Source organism: Orcinus orca, chromosome 2 (assembly GCF_937001465.1).
Source record: "Orcinus orca chromosome 2, mOrcOrc1.1, whole genome shotgun sequence".
NCBI classification, from domain to species: Eukaryota; Metazoa; Chordata; class Mammalia; order Artiodactyla; family Delphinidae; genus Orcinus; species Orcinus orca.
In genome coordinates, this window is record NC_064560.1 from 13,637,926 (window position 1) to 13,656,576 (window position 18,651).

Here is an 18,651-nt window from a genome sequence, read left to right on the forward strand (position 1 = left end):
CTTCATGAGAGGTGAGGCCAGACTCCCAAACTGTCAGTACACAAGCCTGTTTTGGATTGCTCTTTCCTTACTTTAGCCAACATTGATTTAGAAGTAAAAAACTTTTAAAGCAGTAAACAATGATTTTCTTTCTTATAAGCACAGTCCTAATTAATTGGAAATCTGTTGAATGAGTATGCAAGGGAATAACCACGTTGGAAGCTCCTTGAGGTGGATAAGACTAGGTCTTATACATACACCACTGTTCTCAGTATAGTGATATGCTAAGTCAATACTTAATAAATCTTTGGTAATTCACCTAAATTGAAAGATAGTTCATTAATAATACCACATCTAGGGAATTCCCTGGCAGTCCAGTGGTTAGGACTCCGCACTCTCACTGCAGAGGGCCCGGGTTCAGTCCCTGGTTGGGGAAATAAGATTCCATGTGCCACGTGGTGCAGCCAAAATAATAATAATACTAAAATAATGTCACATCTAGTGAATCACAGAATATTTGATTTAAAAAGAAACCATTAATGCAATCTTTTGTTTTATGGATAAAGAAGTAAAGTGGAAAGAGAACAGAATTTAAAAGAAAACCTGGCTTTGGTGTCCTATGCTACCATTTTATGGGCTGTGTGATTTTGTAGGTCCCCATGTCACTCTGAGCTTCTGTTTCTTCGCCTGTGATATGAATTTCACGGGGTATCTGGCAGGTGAAATGTGATAGCGTCATGAAAATACTTTGTTATTATGAACCATTACACAATTGTAAATCACTATAATAATCACTTATTACAGATGTGCGTTCTAGAAAGAAATAAAAGTTCAAGGCCATGGGCTTCCCTGGTGGCGCGGTGGTTGGGAGTCCGCCTGCCGATGCAGGGGACACGGGTTCGTGCCCCGGTCCGGGAGGATCCCACGTGCCGCGGAGCGGCTGGGCCCGTGAGCCGTGGCCGCTGAGCCTGCGCGTCCGGAGCCTGTGCTCCGCAACGGGAGAGGCCACAACGGTGAGAGGCCCGCGTACCGCAAAAAAAAAAAAAAAAAAAGTTCAAGGCCACAGAGCTAGTTAATGGCAGCCTGGAACTAGAACCCAGATTGACTCTTATTTAAGCCCCTCTGGCCTCTTAGTTCAGCAAAGACTTGATTTTTACACCCTGACCCTGTGTGTAGGACAGCACTACTGTCAGCCATGCCCTAGATCCCATATCATCTTCAAAGTGAAATCTCTTGGTTTTCTGAGGTTCTGGGCCAAAGGAGGGTAAATTTGAGAGCAAGGTATTTCATGTCCCAAGACACTGGCCAGTCCATGGGGCTGGAACTCCAGAGAGCTCCAAAAGCAGTTGCTTTCCTTTGAATATTTGAACCACAGAAATATTCAGCATTTCGTTAAGCTCTAACTGAACACTTGTTCATTTCCTCAGTGATTCATTCAAGCAAAGCATACTTGCAGATTGCATGAAAATTTTTCTATATATATCTCCCATTTACCATTCTTATATGTTTTCTCCTGGATCTTATTTAGTGTCCTGTATTACTAATATATTGAGTTTGTAATTTGTACTCACTCATCAGAACCCTGTATCTTACCAAGAGGACAGTATCCACTTTAAAGTCTAGATCTAATTTACTAGTTACAATGATATTCACTTTGAATACCATGGATGTTTTATTCATGAAGGAACTGGTTTCTCACAGTATAATCTGTGGTCTGGGGATAGCATCGTACTTTATGGTGGGATTTCTTTTATTACCCTGAATTATTTGCTTAACTCTGTCTTATGTATAGCTTAGAGATGCAGCGAGTCAATAGATGGTGACCCTTGAGCAGATGCTAATGTGCTAATGCAATGTAAAATCACTTCCTTGTGCTAAAAATTTGGGTAACCCATTTAAAAAAGAGGAAAGTGGGTGAATGTATGTTGGCTTGTTGCAATATCTTGCTGATAGACTAAAAATATCTGCAAAACTACACTATTGTCTGTTGGCATAAGTATTTTCTCCCAGTAATTGGCCATCTACATTACTTACAGAGGTGATCAGGAAGTTAATGGAAGGCCCTCTTTGTCAATGATTAAGATGTACACTATTATTATTTCTTGTATTTTCTATCCAGACAGAGGATCCAGAGAAAAATTTAAAGACATTGGAGAAATAATAAGAATGAACAGCACTGCTCTCTACCAGCTGGAAACATTTTTCAGGTGGTTTATTTAATGTTCAGGTAACAGAGTGCCGTTTTTATTTGAAAACTACAGTAGCTCCTGGTTATAACGAGTGCTAGATTCAACAGAAAGTTGGCCAAAATTAAATACAACTGAATGAAAATACAGTTGATCCCTGAACAACATGACAGTTAGGGGCACCAGTCCCCCACACAGTTGAAAATCCACATATAACTTTACAGTCAACTGTGTATCCATAGTTCTGCCTCCTCAGATCCAACCAGCGGTGGATTGTGTAGTAGTTTAGTACATATTTATTGAAAAAAAAAAACACGTAAGTGGATCTGCTCAGTTCAAACCTGTGTTACTCAGGGTCCAACTGTAATGAACTTCACAGTTACATAATTTTTATTATTAGAATACTTAAAATATCATTAAGTTAGCCAGAATTTGAAAAATATGACTTGAGGTTATCACTAATAGCCAACATTTATTTTCTGAGTTATCTGAGGATGCCAGGAATATGAGTATACACTTTATATAGCTCAGAAAAATGGAAAACTCTTCTGTATGTTGAGTAGAAATGTGCCACTATATAACTATCCACTGATCCTAACTGTACCCTATGGAATACAGTTTTCATTTTGTTAATTAATTTTCTGTTACTTTCATCAGTGTTTTCACTGGAAGGAATGAAACCTATTTTAGGTCTCTTTCATTCACTCCACCCTAACCTATATATCCCAGATTTGCTCATAGAGCCCCCATTTCATAAGAATTTTAAAGATAGCTTTAGGTATAACTACATTAAGAAGAAGAATTATAAAAGTATTTTCTGCTTGGAATCAGAACATGATGAAACAAATTTCCCTACAATTCTACAATCCATGTAACTGTTAATACACATGTGGGTAGTGTTATCCAAAAGCCCACCTAAGCCAGTAGCCCACAATATTATTTGTTCACATACTGAGGAAGAAGAGAAGTCTTGTCTGTATGGACCTATAGGTCTTCTCCCAAATGGAGGCTAGAAAAAAGTCATAAATCTCCATTAAGCCAGACAGAGCCCATACCTTCTACAATTGCACATGATATAAAAGCAGAATGAGTAACTGAAAAATTCATTATAGAATAGGTGAGAAGTAATACTAAACATTCATGACTAAATTGGCACCCATGTTATCCAAGTCATCTAGATCTATCAGAGAGAAATAAATTTGGTGATGAATATGTCACCTCCAATGTCATCTCTATTTGCAGATGACATGATATTACATATAGAGAACCCTAAAGACTCCACCGAAACTGTTAGAATTAATGAACTATTTCAGTAAAATCGTAAGCTACAAGATCAGTATACAGAAATCAGTTGTAACTCTGTACACCAACAACAAACTGTCAAAAAGAGAAATTAATTCCATTTACAATAGCATCAGAAAGAATAAAGTGCTAGTTTTACATTTAACCAAGAGGATGAATGATCTATACACTGAAAACTCTCAAGACACTCACGAAAGAAATTGAATGAGACACAAATAAATGGAAAGATATTTTGTGTTCATGACTGGAAGAATTTAATATTGTTAGAATGTCCATACCACCCAAAGCAATCTACAGATCCAGTGTAAACGCTCTCAAAATTCGAATGGCATTTTTCACTGAAATAAACAGTCTGAAAATGTGTATGGAACCACAAAAGATCCCAAATAGCCAAAGCAATCTTGAGAAGGAAGAACAACCTGGAGGGATCACATTTCTGATTTCAACTTTTAAAGTGATAGTAATCAAAACAGTATGGTACTGGCATTAAAAACAGAATAGAGAGACCAGAAATAAATCCACTGGTTTATTTTACTAGTACAGGCAACTAATTTTTGACAAAGCCAAGAATATACAATGAGAAAAGGATAGTCTCTTCAATAAATGGTGTTGGGAAAACTGGACAGCCACACGTAAAAGAATAAAACCAGGCTTCTATCTTGTACTGTACACAAAAACTAACTCAAAATGGATTAAAGACTTGAACATGAGACCTGAAACCATAAAACTAGCAGAAAATATAGGGAGTAAGCCCCTTGACATTAGTCTTGGTGTTGATTTTTTTGGATTTGAAACCAAAAGCAAAGGTAACAAAAGCAAAAATAAGTGGGACTACATCAAACTAAAAAGCTTCTGCACAGCGAGGGAACCATCAACAAAATGAAAACCTATGGAATGGGAGAAAACACTTGCAAAGGACACATCCAATAAGGGGTTAATATCCAAAATATATAAGGATCTCACACAACACAATACCAAAAAAAAAAAAAAATTCAATTTTAAAATGGGCAAAAGAGCTAAATAGACGTTTTTTCCAAAGAAGACCTATAAATGGCCAAGTATATGAAAAGATGTTCAACATCAGTAATCATCAAGGAAATGCAAATCAAAACCACAATGAGATATCACCTCAAACCTGTTAGGATATCTGTTATGAAAAAGACGAGATAACATGCTGGTGAGGATGTGGAGAAAAGAAAACCCTTGTAGACTTTTGGTGGGAACGTAAACTTGTACAGCCACGATGGAAAACAGTATGAAGGTTCCTCAAGAAATTAAAAATAGTACTACTATATGATCCAGTAATCCCACTTCTGGGTATATATCCAAAGGCAACAAAATCATTATCTCCAAGAGATATCTGCACTCCCAATTTCATAGCAACAATATTCACCACAGCCAGTGTATGGAAACAACTTAAGTGTCCATCAACTGCTGGATGTATACAGAAAATGTGTTTATACACACACACACACACACACACACACACACACACACACACAAAATGGAGTATTATTCAGCCAAAAAAAAGTAAAGCTTCATAGAAAAATTGTAGAAAAGTGGTTGCCAGGACTAGGAGATGGGGGAGATAGGGAGAGGTTGGTAAAAAGGTACAAACTTTCAGTTATAAGTTGAATAAGGTTTGAGGATCTAATGTATAACATAGTGACTACAGTTGACAACACTGTATTATAGAATTGAAGTTTGCTAAGAGAGAACTGAAATGTTCTCAACAACAAAAGTGAATATATGAGGTGATCGATATGTTAATTAACTTAATAGGGGGAATCCTTTTAAATGTATACATATATCATCATGTTGTTCGCTTTAAATATCTTACAATCTTATTTGTCAATTATACCTTTAAAAAAAAAGCAAACTGACACCCATGTAATTGAAGTTATCTAGATCTATAGGAAAGAAATAGAATTGGTGGTGACCAATGCTCACTGAAGGATGACTTTCCTTTCCTGAAGTGGCATACTGCCATACTCAGAGACACCCTGGACAGTGAGCTTTATTATTAGACTGTCACTTATTTGGAAACTTCTTAATCTGCCTAGAATAATAAATGATCTGCTGAGGATGCCAAATTTGCCCCCAAAACAGAACTATTTTGCCATATACATGCCTTCTCCTGAGATGGAAACTAATGAAAAGAAGAGAAATTCTCAAGAAAAAAAGGATCACTTAGAGTTATCATTGTTATACAACCATCTCATGGCACCAGGAGATATGGACTTGGCAAAGAGGATAGAACATTAAAATAAATCTTGGACTACATAGAATTGGAAAGTTGACCAGTTGTGCTTTTTGCTTCTTTCTTATAGGTTCTAAGTTGCCTTTTTAAGTGAGAGAAAAGTTTGGCTCAAAGGTGACTATAGTGACATCCCATTCGTTTTATTATTTAGAACTGAGAATCTGAAAGACTCAGATTATAGCAGCTATTTGTTTTGTGTGGTATGGATAGGCCAGATTGTGACATATGCAGATGGTCCCCTACTTACAGTGGTTCAACTTAACTATTTTTCAACTTTATGATGGTGCAAAAGCAATACACCTTCAGTAGAAACCATACTTTGAATTCTGAATTTTGGTCTTTTCCTGGGTTAGTCGTATGCAGTACATACTCCTCGTGATGCTGGGCAGCGGCAGCAGCTGCAGCTCCCACTCAGCCAAGCGATTATGAGGGTGAACAACTGACACACTTACAACCATCCTTTTTTCCACTTTCTGTACAGTATTCAGTAAGTTATGTGAGATATTCAATACTTTATTATAAAATAGGCTTTGTGTTATATGACTTTGTCAAGTTTTAGGCTAATGTAAGTGTTCTGAGCATGTTTAAGGCAGGCTAGGCTAAAAGCTATGATGTTCAGTAGGCTAGGTGTATTGTAAGCATTTTCAACTCACTGAAACTTGTTGAAACTTTATTGGGCTGTAACTCCATCATAAGCTAAGGAAGACATGTACTGTATTCAGAATCCTCTGTCAGTACAAGGAATAACTAACCATGGATTCTCAAACCAACTCATGGATAATAACTCCTTCTCTAGGAGGAGTCCTCCAGGAGTCAGAATAAATATCACACATTGCCTTCAGAAACCATTCCTTCAAAGAAGCCACAATTTGATTTGATGTGATTGTAGAGCAGTTTATACCCTGGGGCATTTTGTAAACAATAAAGTGTCAGCCAGCAGTTAATGTAGTTTATTAATGGGTGTGGTTAGGTAAAGAGAGGAAGAGAGTCCTACAGATACCACTAGCATCCCAAGATGACTGGGGATACCCATACCTGCAGTACCTGAGGAGTGACATCAGAGGCTTAATGCTGTAGGGGGCAGAGGGACATAGGCTTCGCTAAATCCAGCCATCCATTAAACAAACATGCAAATAACAACGACAGACCCTAACTTGGGGAGGGGTGTGGCGAGAGAAAAATCACTAACCAGAATTGCTGCAATATATTATCTAAATGTTCAGTTTTGAACAAAAATAATGAGCCATGAAAAGAAACAGGAAAATATGACCCGTACATTAGAAAAACAGAAGGCAACAGAAGCTGCCCTATAAGAGTGACCAAATGTCAGATTTCACAGAAAAAGACTTCAAAGTAACCCTTGTAAATATGTTCACAGAACTGAAGGAAAGGATGATGAAAGAAACAAGGGAAGATATAATGACAGTGTTGCATCAGACAAATAATATCAATAAAGAGATAGAAATTATTTTAAAAGAAATAAACAAGTGGAAATTCTGGAGTTAAAAAGTACAACAATTGAAATTTTAAAAATTCGGGCTTCCCTGGTGGCGCAGTGGTTGAGACTCCACCTGCCGATGCAGGGGACACGGGTTCGTGTCCCGATCCGGGAAGATCCCACATGCCGTGGAGCGGCTGGGCCCGTGAGCCATGGCCGCTGAGCCTGTGCGTCCGGAGCCTGTGCTCCACAACGGGAGAGGCCACAACAGTGAGAGGCCCACTTACCGCAAAAAAAAAAAAAAAAAAAATTCACTAGAGGACTTCCCTGGTGGCACAGTGGTTAAGAGTCTGCCTGCCAATGCAGGGGACAATGCAGGGTTCAAGCCCTGGTCCGGGAAGATCCCACATGACGCAGAGCAACTAAGCCCGTGTGCCACAACTACTGAGCCTGCGGTCTACATCCCGCGTGCCACAACTACTGAAGCCCGCATGCCTAGAGCCTGTGCTCTGCAACGAGAGAAGCCTGCACACCACAATGAAGAGTAGCCCCTGCTCACCACAGCCAGAGAAAGCCCGCACACAGCAACAAAGACCCAACACGGCCAGAGATAGATAAATAAATTCACTAGAGATGCTCCACAGAGAGTATTCAAGCTGAAGAACAGAGAGGAAAACAAAAGAGGAAGTGAACAGAGCCTCAGAGAAAAATGAGACACCATTAAGCACACCAACATACACATAATGGGAGTTAGGAGAGGAGAGAGAGAAAGGAGGGGAAAAAAAATCCAAAGAATGGTGGGTGAAAATTTCCCAAATACATTGAAAAAAGCTAACCTATATACATCAGGAAACATGCTGAATTCTGAGTCGGATAAGCTCAAAGATATCCACAAAGGATGCATCATAATAAAAATGCTGAAAGTAAAAAATAAGGAGAAAACCTTGAAGGCAGCGAGAAGTGACTTGTGACTAACAGGGAACCCCCCCCCCACACACACACACACCAATACGATTAACAGCTTACTTCTCAGCATAAACCACGTAGGCCAGGACAGTGGAATAACATATTCAGAGTACTCAAAGAAAAACTTGCCAACCAGAAATCCTACATCCAGCAAAGCTATTTATCAAAATGAATGCAAAATAAAACATTTTCAAGATAACAAAAACTGAAGTTCTTCAATCTGAAAACAAGTGACCCCAGATTGTAATTTGAATCCACATGAAAAAGAACACCAGTGAAGGTAATAAGGTAATTATGAAAGACAGTATTAATAAATGTTTTCTTCTTAACTGATTTAGAAAGCAATTGTATCAAATAATAGATATATGTTACTGTCAGACCTGTAACATATAGAAAGGTAGTATTTGTCTAATATATTTGCCAATAACAGCACAAAGGAGGTGGGTGGGAGCAAAGCTGTATGGGGCTGAGTAAACCATTACAGATGGTAAAGTAGTAATTATAAGAATATTACTGAGTTTGTAACATGAATAGATACAATATGTATAATGGCCATACTACAGTATGGGGGTAAAGGGAATAGCGCTAGGGAATTCCCTGGCAGTCCAGTGGTTAGGACTCCATGCTTTCACTTCCGAGGGCCTGGGTTCAATCCCTGGTCAGGGACCTAAGATCCCACAAGACACGCAGCATGGCCAAAAAATGGTTGGGGTTGGGGCTGGGGTCGGGGGCCGAGGGATAGAGCTATACTGAAGTAACATTTCTGTATATCACTGGAATTAAGGTAGTATAAATCTGAAGCTGACTGTCATAAGATGTATATAGTAAACCCTAGAGCAACCTCTTAAAAAAAACAAAACTCAATATAGTAAAAAAAAAAAAAAAAAAAAAATCATTAATTAAAATGCTACATTAGAAAATACTTATGCAAAAGAAAACAATAATAGAGGAATAGAGGAACAAAAAACACATTAAAAGTTAAAAGAAATCAAATTCAACTATATCAACAACACTAAATGTGAATGGATTAAACAATCCAATCAAAAGAGAGATTATCTGACACGATAAAAAAAATCATGATTCATCTCTATGTGGTCTATGGGAGACACACTTTAGATTCACAAATAGAAATAAAATGAAAGTAAAAGGATAGAAAAAAGATAATCATGCAAATAGCAATTGTAAGAAAGCTGGAGTGGCTATACGAATATTAGATTAAGTAGACTTTAAAACAAAAAAATTACTAGAGATAAAGAGGAACATTTTATAATAATTAAAAGGCCAGTCCAGGAAAATATAACAGTGAAAATCATGTGCATCTAATAACAGAGCACCAAAATACTTTTAGCAAAAATTGAGATGGATGAAAAGAGAAACAGATGATTCAACAATAAGAGTTGGAAACCTCAATGCCTCCACTTTTCAATAATGGATAAAACAACTAGACAGAAGATTAACAAGGAAAAATGGAATGATAATAAACCAGCTAGACCTAACAGACATCTCTATAACACCTCATCCAACAAAAACAGAATATACATTCTTCAAGTAAACTGAAATATATTCCAAGATAGACCATGTGCTAGGCCATCAAACAACCTCAATAAGTTTAAAAGGATAGAAATAATACAAATATATTCTCTGATCCCAAAGGAATGAGATCAGTGTCAGGGAAGAAATAGGGAAAATCAACAAATATGTCTAAATTAAACCGCAGACTCCTAAACAACAAATGAATCAAAGAAGAAATTCCAAGGGGAATAAAAATTCTTAAAGACAAATGAAAAATGAAGACACAACACACCAAAATTTAAGAAATTCAGCTAATGTAATTCGTAGAGGGAAATTTATAGCTGTAAATGCCTTTATTAAGAAAGAAGGCCTCAAACCAATAATTCAATCTTCCACATTAAGACAATGGGAAAATGACAACCTAAACTTAAAGGAAGGAGAAGAAAGGAAATAAAAAAGTAGAGCAGAAATGAATGAAATAAGACTAGAAAAGAAATAGAGAAAAGTCAATGAATCCAAAAGCTGATTCTTTGAAAATATCAATAAAATTGACAGACATTTAACTAGGCTGACAAAAAAGAAAAAGGACTCAATACAGTCAGAAATGAAAAAGGAGATCACTACCAACCTTACAGAAATAAAAAGGACTGTAAAGGAATACTGTGAACAAATGTATGCCAAGAAGTTAGATACCTGTTTTTCTAATAGATATAAATGAAATGAACAAATTCCTAGAAAGACATAAACTACTAAAACTGAATCAAGTTTAGAAGAAATAGACAATCGAAATAGGCCTATAACAAGTGAAGAGATCGAATTAGTAATTAAAAAAAAAAAAAAAACTATTCAAAAAGAAAAGCCCAGGGCTTCCCTGGTGGCGCAGTAGTTGAGAGTTCACCTGCCGATGCAGGGGATGCGGGTTCGTGCCCCGGTCTGGGAAGATCCCACATGCCGCGGAGCGGCTGGGCCCGTGAGCCATGGCCGCTGAGCCTGCACGTCCGGAGCCTGTGCTACGCAACGGGAGAGGCCACAACAGTGAGAGGCCCGTGTACCGCAAAAAAAAAAAAAAAAGAAAAAAGAAAAGCCCAGGCTCAGATGGCTTCACTGCTGAACTCTACCAAACATTTAAAGAAGAATGAATACCAAAACTTCACAAATCTTCCCCAAAATAGAAAAGGATGAATACTTCCCAACACATTTTGTGAAGCCAGTATTACTCTAATACCAAACCAAAGACATGAGGAGAAAACTACATACTAATAGTTCATATGAATATGGATGCAAAAATTCTCAACAAAATACAGCGAACCAAATCCAGTAACTTATAAAAATAATTATATACCCTAATCAAGTGGGTTTTATCCCAAGAATGCAAAGTTGATTCAATATCTGCAAATCAATTAATGTAAATTAATCATATCAATAGAGTTAAAAAACAAGATCATCTCAATAGGAGCATTTAACAAATCCAACATCCTTCCATGATAGAAACACTCAACAAATTAGGAATAAGAGGGAAGTGCCTCAACCTGATAAAGAACATCTACTAAAATCCCACAGTTAATATCATGCTTATTGGTGAAAGAGGGGATGTTTTCCTGCTAAGATAAAGAACAAGACAATAATGTCTGCTCTCACCACTTCTATTCAACATTATATGAGGTTCTAGCCAGGGCTGTTAGCTGAGAAAAAGAAATAAGATTGAAAAGGAAGAAGTAAACTGTCCCTATTTGCTAATGACATGATTTTATGTATACAAAATACTAAGTAATTAACTAAAAAACTACTGGAATTAGTACATCAAGATTGCAGTAAACATAAATATACAAAAATGTTTTAGTTTTATATACCTACAATGAACAACCTGAAAATGAAATAAAGAAAATAATTGCACTCACAATAGCATCAAAAAGAATAAAATACTTGGGAATAAATTTAACAAAAAATACAAACTTTAAAAACTACAAAACATTGTTGAAAGAAATTGAAGAAGATCAAAATAAGTGGAAAAATATCTCCTGTTCATGGATCAGAAGATTTAACATTGTTAAGATTGCAATATTCCCCTAAATGTAAGAGCTAAAACTATAAAACTCTTAGAAGAAAACAGAAGGGTAAATCTTCATGACCTTGAATTTGGCAAAAGGATTCTTAGATAGGACACCAAAAGTCCAAGCAACTAAAAAAAGAAAGAAAGAAAGAAAAAAAATGTGTATGTCATCAAAATTTAAAACTTTTGTGCTTCACAGGACACCACTAAGCGGGAAAAGACAACCCACAGAATGGGAGAAAATATTTGCAAATCATTTATTTGATGAAGGACTTGTATCCAGAATATATAAAGAGCCCTTACAACTCAATGATAAAGACAAATCACCCCAATAAAAAATGAGCAAAGGATCTGAATACACATTTATCCAAAGAAGATATACAAATAGCCAATAAACATGAAAAAAAATGTTCAGTATCACTAGTCATTTGGGAAATGCAAATTAAAACCACAAGATACCACTTCACATCCACTAGGATGTGGGATAATACAAAAAGTTGGGTAATAACAAGTTTTAGGAAAGATGTAAAGAAATCAGAAGACTCATATACTGCTGATGTGAATGTAAAATGTTGCAGCCATATTGGAAAACAGTACGACAGTTCCTCAAAAAGTTAAACACGGCTACCATATAACTCCTCAGTTCCACTCCTAGGTATATACCCAAGAGAAACGAAAACATATGCCCCCACAAAAACTTATACACGAATGTTTATAGCAGCATTATTTATAATAGCCAAAAGATGGAAGCAATACGAATGTTTATCACCTGATAAATGGATAAACAAAATGTGGTATATCCATACAATGGAATACTATTCTGCAATAAAAAGGAATAAAGTACTGATACATGCTACAACTTGGATGAACCTGGAAAACGTTACCCTAAGTGAAAGAAGCCAGCCACAAAAATCCACATATTGTATGATTCCATTCATATGGAAGTCCAGAACAGAGAAATCTGTAGAGACAGGGATTTGTAGTTGCTTATTGCTTGATGAGGGATGGGGTGGGATAAGGAGGATGGAGAATGATAGCTAAAGGATATGGGGGTTCTTTTCAAAGTGATGAAAATGTTCTCAAGTTGGCCACAATGATGGCTGCACATATCTGAATTTAGTAAAAACCACTGAATTATACACTTTAAGTGGATGAATTGTATAGTATATGAATTGTATCTCAGTTAAGCTGTTTCTTAAGAAACAGAACAAGGGAGGTCTTTGTGTACTATTCTGGAATAATCTCCAAAATATTTTGTTAAATAACAAGATGCAGGAGAAAAAAAAGAATTATTCCATATCCTATATGGAGGTTGTGTATCCTATAGTTACATGAATCTATAAATGTGTTAAAATTCATAGAACTGTGCAACAGAAGAGGAAAAGGTAATTTTATTGTATTATGATGTAAAAATATAGAATCTTTAAAAATACAGTAGAAATTGAGAAAGGAGAGGTATTGTCACCAGACTTGGTAGTCCTGGTGGTGGGCATCTGGGAAGTCTTCAAGAAGAAAGTCACACTTGCAAGTATCTCGAAGGATGACTTGGCTCTGGACGGATAGATATTTAAGGAGAGGTTTGATGAAGAAAAGAAAATCATTTAAGACAAATGTTAACAATGGCCAAGAGTACAGAGCAGAGAATTTCTGACCATCTGGAGAGCATTAATTGTTTAGTTCGCTGAAAGGAAGGATGCACATAGGAAAGAAAATAGATCAGACTGTGGATTTCCTTGTGTGTCAGGTTAAGAATTGAACACTTTGTTGTATGGTCATTGATGAGCCATGAAAGGTATCTGATCAGAACTCTGCCTTGGGGATATTATTCCATGGGAACTGCTAATAAGTAAGTTGTAGACCAGTTAGAAGGCTGTTATATTAATTCAGTCAGAGAATGAAGGACTAATACAGGTGGTGGAGATCTGAGAGAGACGGGAACACATGGGGTCAGTATTGTGAAGAACGTGGCAGCTGGTTGAGGAGGGAGAAAAAAGTCCAAAAATTGGTTCTTTGGTTTTGCCCCTACGTGACTGGGATGATAGTACTGTTAGGAAAAGGAAGGGGGGAAAGCAGAGAAGTTGATGAGTTTAGGTTGGGAGTTGTTTAGTTTCAGGAGCTAGGAGACGTCTAAATAAGACACTTAACGGCAGTTACAGACGGAAGCCCCACGGTATGGTCGGCACCACACCTGCATATTCAACCAACCTCGGATGGAAAATATTTGGGGGGTGGGGGGGGAATCCAGAAAGTTGTAAAAAGTGAAACACGTATTTGCCTCACAGTAGCAACTATTTACATAGCATTTAGATTGTATCAGGTATTGTAAGTAATGTAGAGGTGATTCAAAATGTACAAGAGGATATGTGTAGGTTATATAAAATGTGGGAAAGATATATGGCGGTGCAATCAGAAATTTGAGTTGGGAAAGTTGGAAGTCAGGGAAGCTCATGTTGGATAACTTCAAGTTTTTTTCCCATAAAATACGAAGCAAGGTCATCCACAGAGAGGGAATAAAATTGAAGAGTGTTTCTAAGCAGCTTTAAATATTTTCTCTAATTCTGCCCTTTTGCATGAATGGAAAACAAATGATCCACATCAATTATAATAGGTAATTATAAGCCTTTACCATTTGCTAGGTAGCATGCTAAGAGCTTATTTCAAACTTAAAACATCCCTACCAGACAAAAGGTATTAGCAATTTTATCCACATATTACAGAGGGTAATACATGAGAGAGAGGGGGAGAGAGAGAGAGAGAGGATTGGAAATAGCTCAAGGTTACCCAGCTAATCAGAGGTGGAACCAAAACTGAATATGAGCTCTAACTCCGAGCTCTGAGGATGTTAGAGCATGCTTTCTGAGGTTTTCCTTTCAAATTTCATTAAAGCAGCAAAATGTTTGTTCAAGAATTTACACGGATTAAGGGGATAGAATACAAAGTATGTATTCCATGTATACAATGAAATGTAATTTTAATATAATTTTAATAAAGTTAACTTTTTAAATAAATGGAGAAGGGATGGCTTGTTTAATAAGTGCATTGGGGCAGTTAACTATCCAACTTTAATTTTTTTTAATTAATTTTGATCTCCTGTTTATATATAATAGAAATCAGAACAGTGGTTGTCTATGGCAGGGTAGAGATGGATTTAGGGGCACAGGGAACTTTCTAGGATAACAGAAATTTTCTATAATTTGATTAGAATGTAGGTTGCATGGGGTTTTTTTGGTCAAAACTCATTGAAATGTACATTTAAAAATCTGTACATTCCACTCTATGTAAATTTTATCTCCGTTTTAAAAAGGGAAATCTATCTAGACCTCCAATACATCATTAAATTAAAAAAAGCAAGCTAAAGGGTGAGACGTACAATATAATACCATTTATACAGAAGAAAGAAAACATTATTTCTGTGGATCCACACTTGTGTATGTAAATGTCTCATGGGTCTTGGGTCCATCTACTACTCCACCAAGAGGTCCTTCTGCTAGTGTCAATCTTGGTGCTCTTAGGGTTTCTTTCTGGGATACGAAGAAAAGACTTTTGTATTATAACATCGTTAGCTTAAGAGTAAATTTCCCCATTGTTCATAATACCCCTATGGTATAATATTCTCCAGTGAAGAAAGATACTCTTTCAGGAAATTCTAACTAAAAAACACGACGTGTTTGTATAGTGATTCTGGAAACTAGTACATCTTCACAGGCAGCCTTGTATAATGGGGCTGTAATCAGGTGATCTGAATTCTTGTTCTGACTCTGCTACTTGATTAGATGGATATTTTGGAGTAATTCATTTAATCTCTCTGGGCTTCAGTTTCCATGTTGGTTAAGAAAATGGACTGAACTGATGACTGAGGGTCCATCCAGGCCTAAGATTCAGTAAACTCTGTTCCTTCACATGGACCTTCTATGAAAGAGGTCACTTGACCTACAGTAGACATATGGAAAGTCAGATTTTCTCTGCTTTTATATTTTGAAACAGGTGACAACCAAAGCCAAGCAACTGAAGGATTCAGTTACCTGCTCCCCAGGTGAGTCAGCACCCACTCCATCCCATTAATCTAAAGCCGTGCCTTCAAAATAAATCCCTTTTTCTAATAACTTGTTTTGCCCAATGGACTCTACTACTGGTCATCTCTGTGAAAGGGATCGAATTACAAGCACCCACAAGCCAATGCAGCCCTGCACACACAGTGGTGCTAAGATGTACTTAATAAGTTTGAAGAACTGTAAAAACCTTGTTCTTCTCTAGTATTGGGGGGAGGGGGGCATGCAGGGGAAAGCCAGTCTGCGCCATTTCCCCACACTGTGCACCATTGCCACCACACACACAAAGCGTCCTTCGGGACAGGCCAAGCAGCTTCTCCAAGAATCTATGTTTCTCAAAATCCATTTCCTCCAGGGACTTCCCTGGTGGTGCAGCAGTTACACGAGTTCAAGCCCTGGTCTGGGAAGATCCCACATGCCACGGAGCAACTAAGCCCGTGCACCACAACTACTGAGCCCACATGCCATAACTACTGAAGCCCCGTGCTCCGCAACGAGAAGCCACCACAGTGAGAAGCCCGCGCACCACAACGAAGAGCAGCCCCTGCTCTCCACAACTAGAGAAAGCCGGCGCAGCAACGAAGTCCCAACGCAGCCAAAAATAATTTTTTTTAAAAAAAAAAAATCCATTTCCTCCAAGACTAAGTGGAATTTTGTTCAAGTCCCCATACTTTTTGCTCGGAACCAAGAAGAAAATACCTCCTAAACCTTCCAACTCCACTTAAATACAGGTCCGTGCACTCGATGTAACCTACTAGGGACCAGCAAACCCTGAGATCTCGAAACGTCTCCCCTGGAGAGGACGGGGCGTGCGGTTCTGCGGTCTCCAGCGAGGAGGGCATTTCCAGATTGCTCTCCTGCCAGCGCGGCTGTTGGTCTGCGTGTGGAGGCCCAAGCGCACAACGTGCTTCTGTGAAAGACGCTCCCCTCCGACACAGTCTCCAGAAACCTGCTCCTGAAAAGGCGGTGGGGCACAGACAGCTCTTCCTAGAGCACAGGAGGGGTCGGGAGTGTGTGAGCAGGGCGGGAAAGGCGTGGCTGAACACACCCGTGGGTGGCACGAGGAGTGTGCTTTTCTGTCAAGCGAGGCATCGCGGTGGCACAGGAAGCAGCTTGGCGGGGGGGGGGGGGGCGGTCCCCCGTGCAGGGTTAGCCCAGCGGGAGGTCTGACGGATTCACTGTACTTGCGCTCGCGGAACTAATAACAACCCTAGATTCTGAAGAACATCTTTCCATACCTCGAGAGTAGCCGCTTATCCCCTCTCAAAGGGACCTTCTCATCCTCTGATCGCAACCTGGCCCTGGGAGGCCCCCGAAGTCCTCAGAGCGGTGGAAGGACAAAGGCTTGGAATCAGACAGAAGTGGGTTCAGATCCCACCTCTGCTGCTTCTGAGACTGACTTCCCTCCTCTGTGCAGTTGGGGTCACGATGGCTGTCTTTATAGAATAGTGTGAACATTAAGTATACAATACATGCAAAATGCCCAGCGCACTGTCTGCTGTGGTGAAGGCAGCTGTCCTGACTCTTGTCACCGGAACTGACCTTGCCCTTCCCCTCCGTGTGTCCTTTCTCACAGGGATGGTCAGACTCTCCGAACTCAGATCCACAGCCCAGAACTCCCGGCCCCCCAAGGCCGCCACCACCTTGCCGGACGACATCATCACTCAGCGGGAGGAGGCCAAGCAGGCTGGGGAGCTGGAGGAGGAGGACGGCGAGGAGGAGGCCGATCCGGAGGCCGCGGAGGAGAGCTGGCCTCGGAGGCGGAGGCCAGCCCGGCCGCCCGAGCCGGAGGAGAAGGTCCGGGGAAAGAGGCAGAAGGACTTCGACATGTCGGAACAGCACGAGTCCAGCGACGATGAGAGCCAGAAGAGAGAGCGAGCGCGAGCCACGGAGGAGCCCTGGACTCAGAGCCAACAGAAGCTTCTGGAGTTAGCATTACAGCAGTACCCAAAGGGATCCTCTGACCGCTGGGACAAAATCGCCAAGTGTGTCCCGTCCAAGAGTAAGGTGGGTGACGCCGGGAAGGAAGGCCTCCGAGCGGGTCTAGATCACACGGGAGCGGGTCTAGATCACACGGTCGCGGGCTGCAGCGGGTCCACCGGCTTTCCCTCCTACGCGTCTTTCTATCCGCCTCATCTCTTTCCTGCCAGTTACCTTCCACTAGATGTCTCCCGAGAGCCTGTGAATCTGCACTCGACTGCTTAGTGTAAATGAGGTCAAGATTCCAAGCTGAATCGTTATACAGACCAGTTATGTTTTCTCAGCGAAAACCCCACGCATAGATCATAACCTGCCCCCACAGCAATCCCGCCAACCTTCTGGAGCGTTCGCTCGGCAGGGGCGGGGCGGGGACGGCCGGGCAGCATCCTTGTCGCTGTGAGGGCCGCGCAGGGCCAGGCCTCCCTCGCAGGCGGAGGCTCCCTTCGGCCAGCAAGGAGAAGGTTTCCCACAGAATCACGAGCCCCTCCAGCGCTTCACAGCTCTTTAACCCGGGGAACACGTGTGGCGGCCGGCATCGCCATGGTCACCAGTTCTGCCGTGTAACTTGTCTAGTCTCAGCGGTGGCACCTGTGGACCAAAGGCTGGAAGTAGTGTTGGGGGCGGGGTCAGGGAGAGGTTGCCCTCAGGATCAGGATCCCGCTTGTCCTCTGTAGCCCTTTCCTCCTAGTGTACAGCTTTTAGTGTCTGTTTAAACACATCTGCAGAGAGTTCCCAAATGCCAACTCAGATAGGAGGGAAGGGGGCAGCCCCTGTGGGAAGTCAGGCCCTGTCCGGCCTCTGTCTTCTGCTCCGACAGTTGGGAGCTGCAGAGCCTCCGGTGTGATGTTTTCAACCCAAGCCTTTCCTGATACAGCCTCCTGGGCGTCTTTCCTCGTAGCCATACCCTTCGTCTGAGGCACCAGGAACAC

At 40.0% G+C, this 18,651-nt stretch overlaps 1 protein-coding gene across 2 annotated transcripts in view; it reads left to right on the top strand.

The window, feature by feature from the left end:
* DNAJC1 (DnaJ heat shock protein family (Hsp40) member C1) overlaps positions 1-18,651 on the top strand; it is a 210,500-nt gene that overhangs the window by 187,799 nt on the left and 4,050 nt on the right. For both annotated transcript variants that reach the window (XM_033407847.2, XM_004280941.4), the window contains 2 exons: positions 15,678-15,726; positions 17,319-17,749. In XM_033407847.2, the coding sequence (XP_033263738.1) occupies positions 15,678-15,726; positions 17,319-17,749 (480 nt within the window). The remainder of the gene's footprint in view (positions 1-15,677; positions 15,727-17,318; positions 17,750-18,651) is intronic.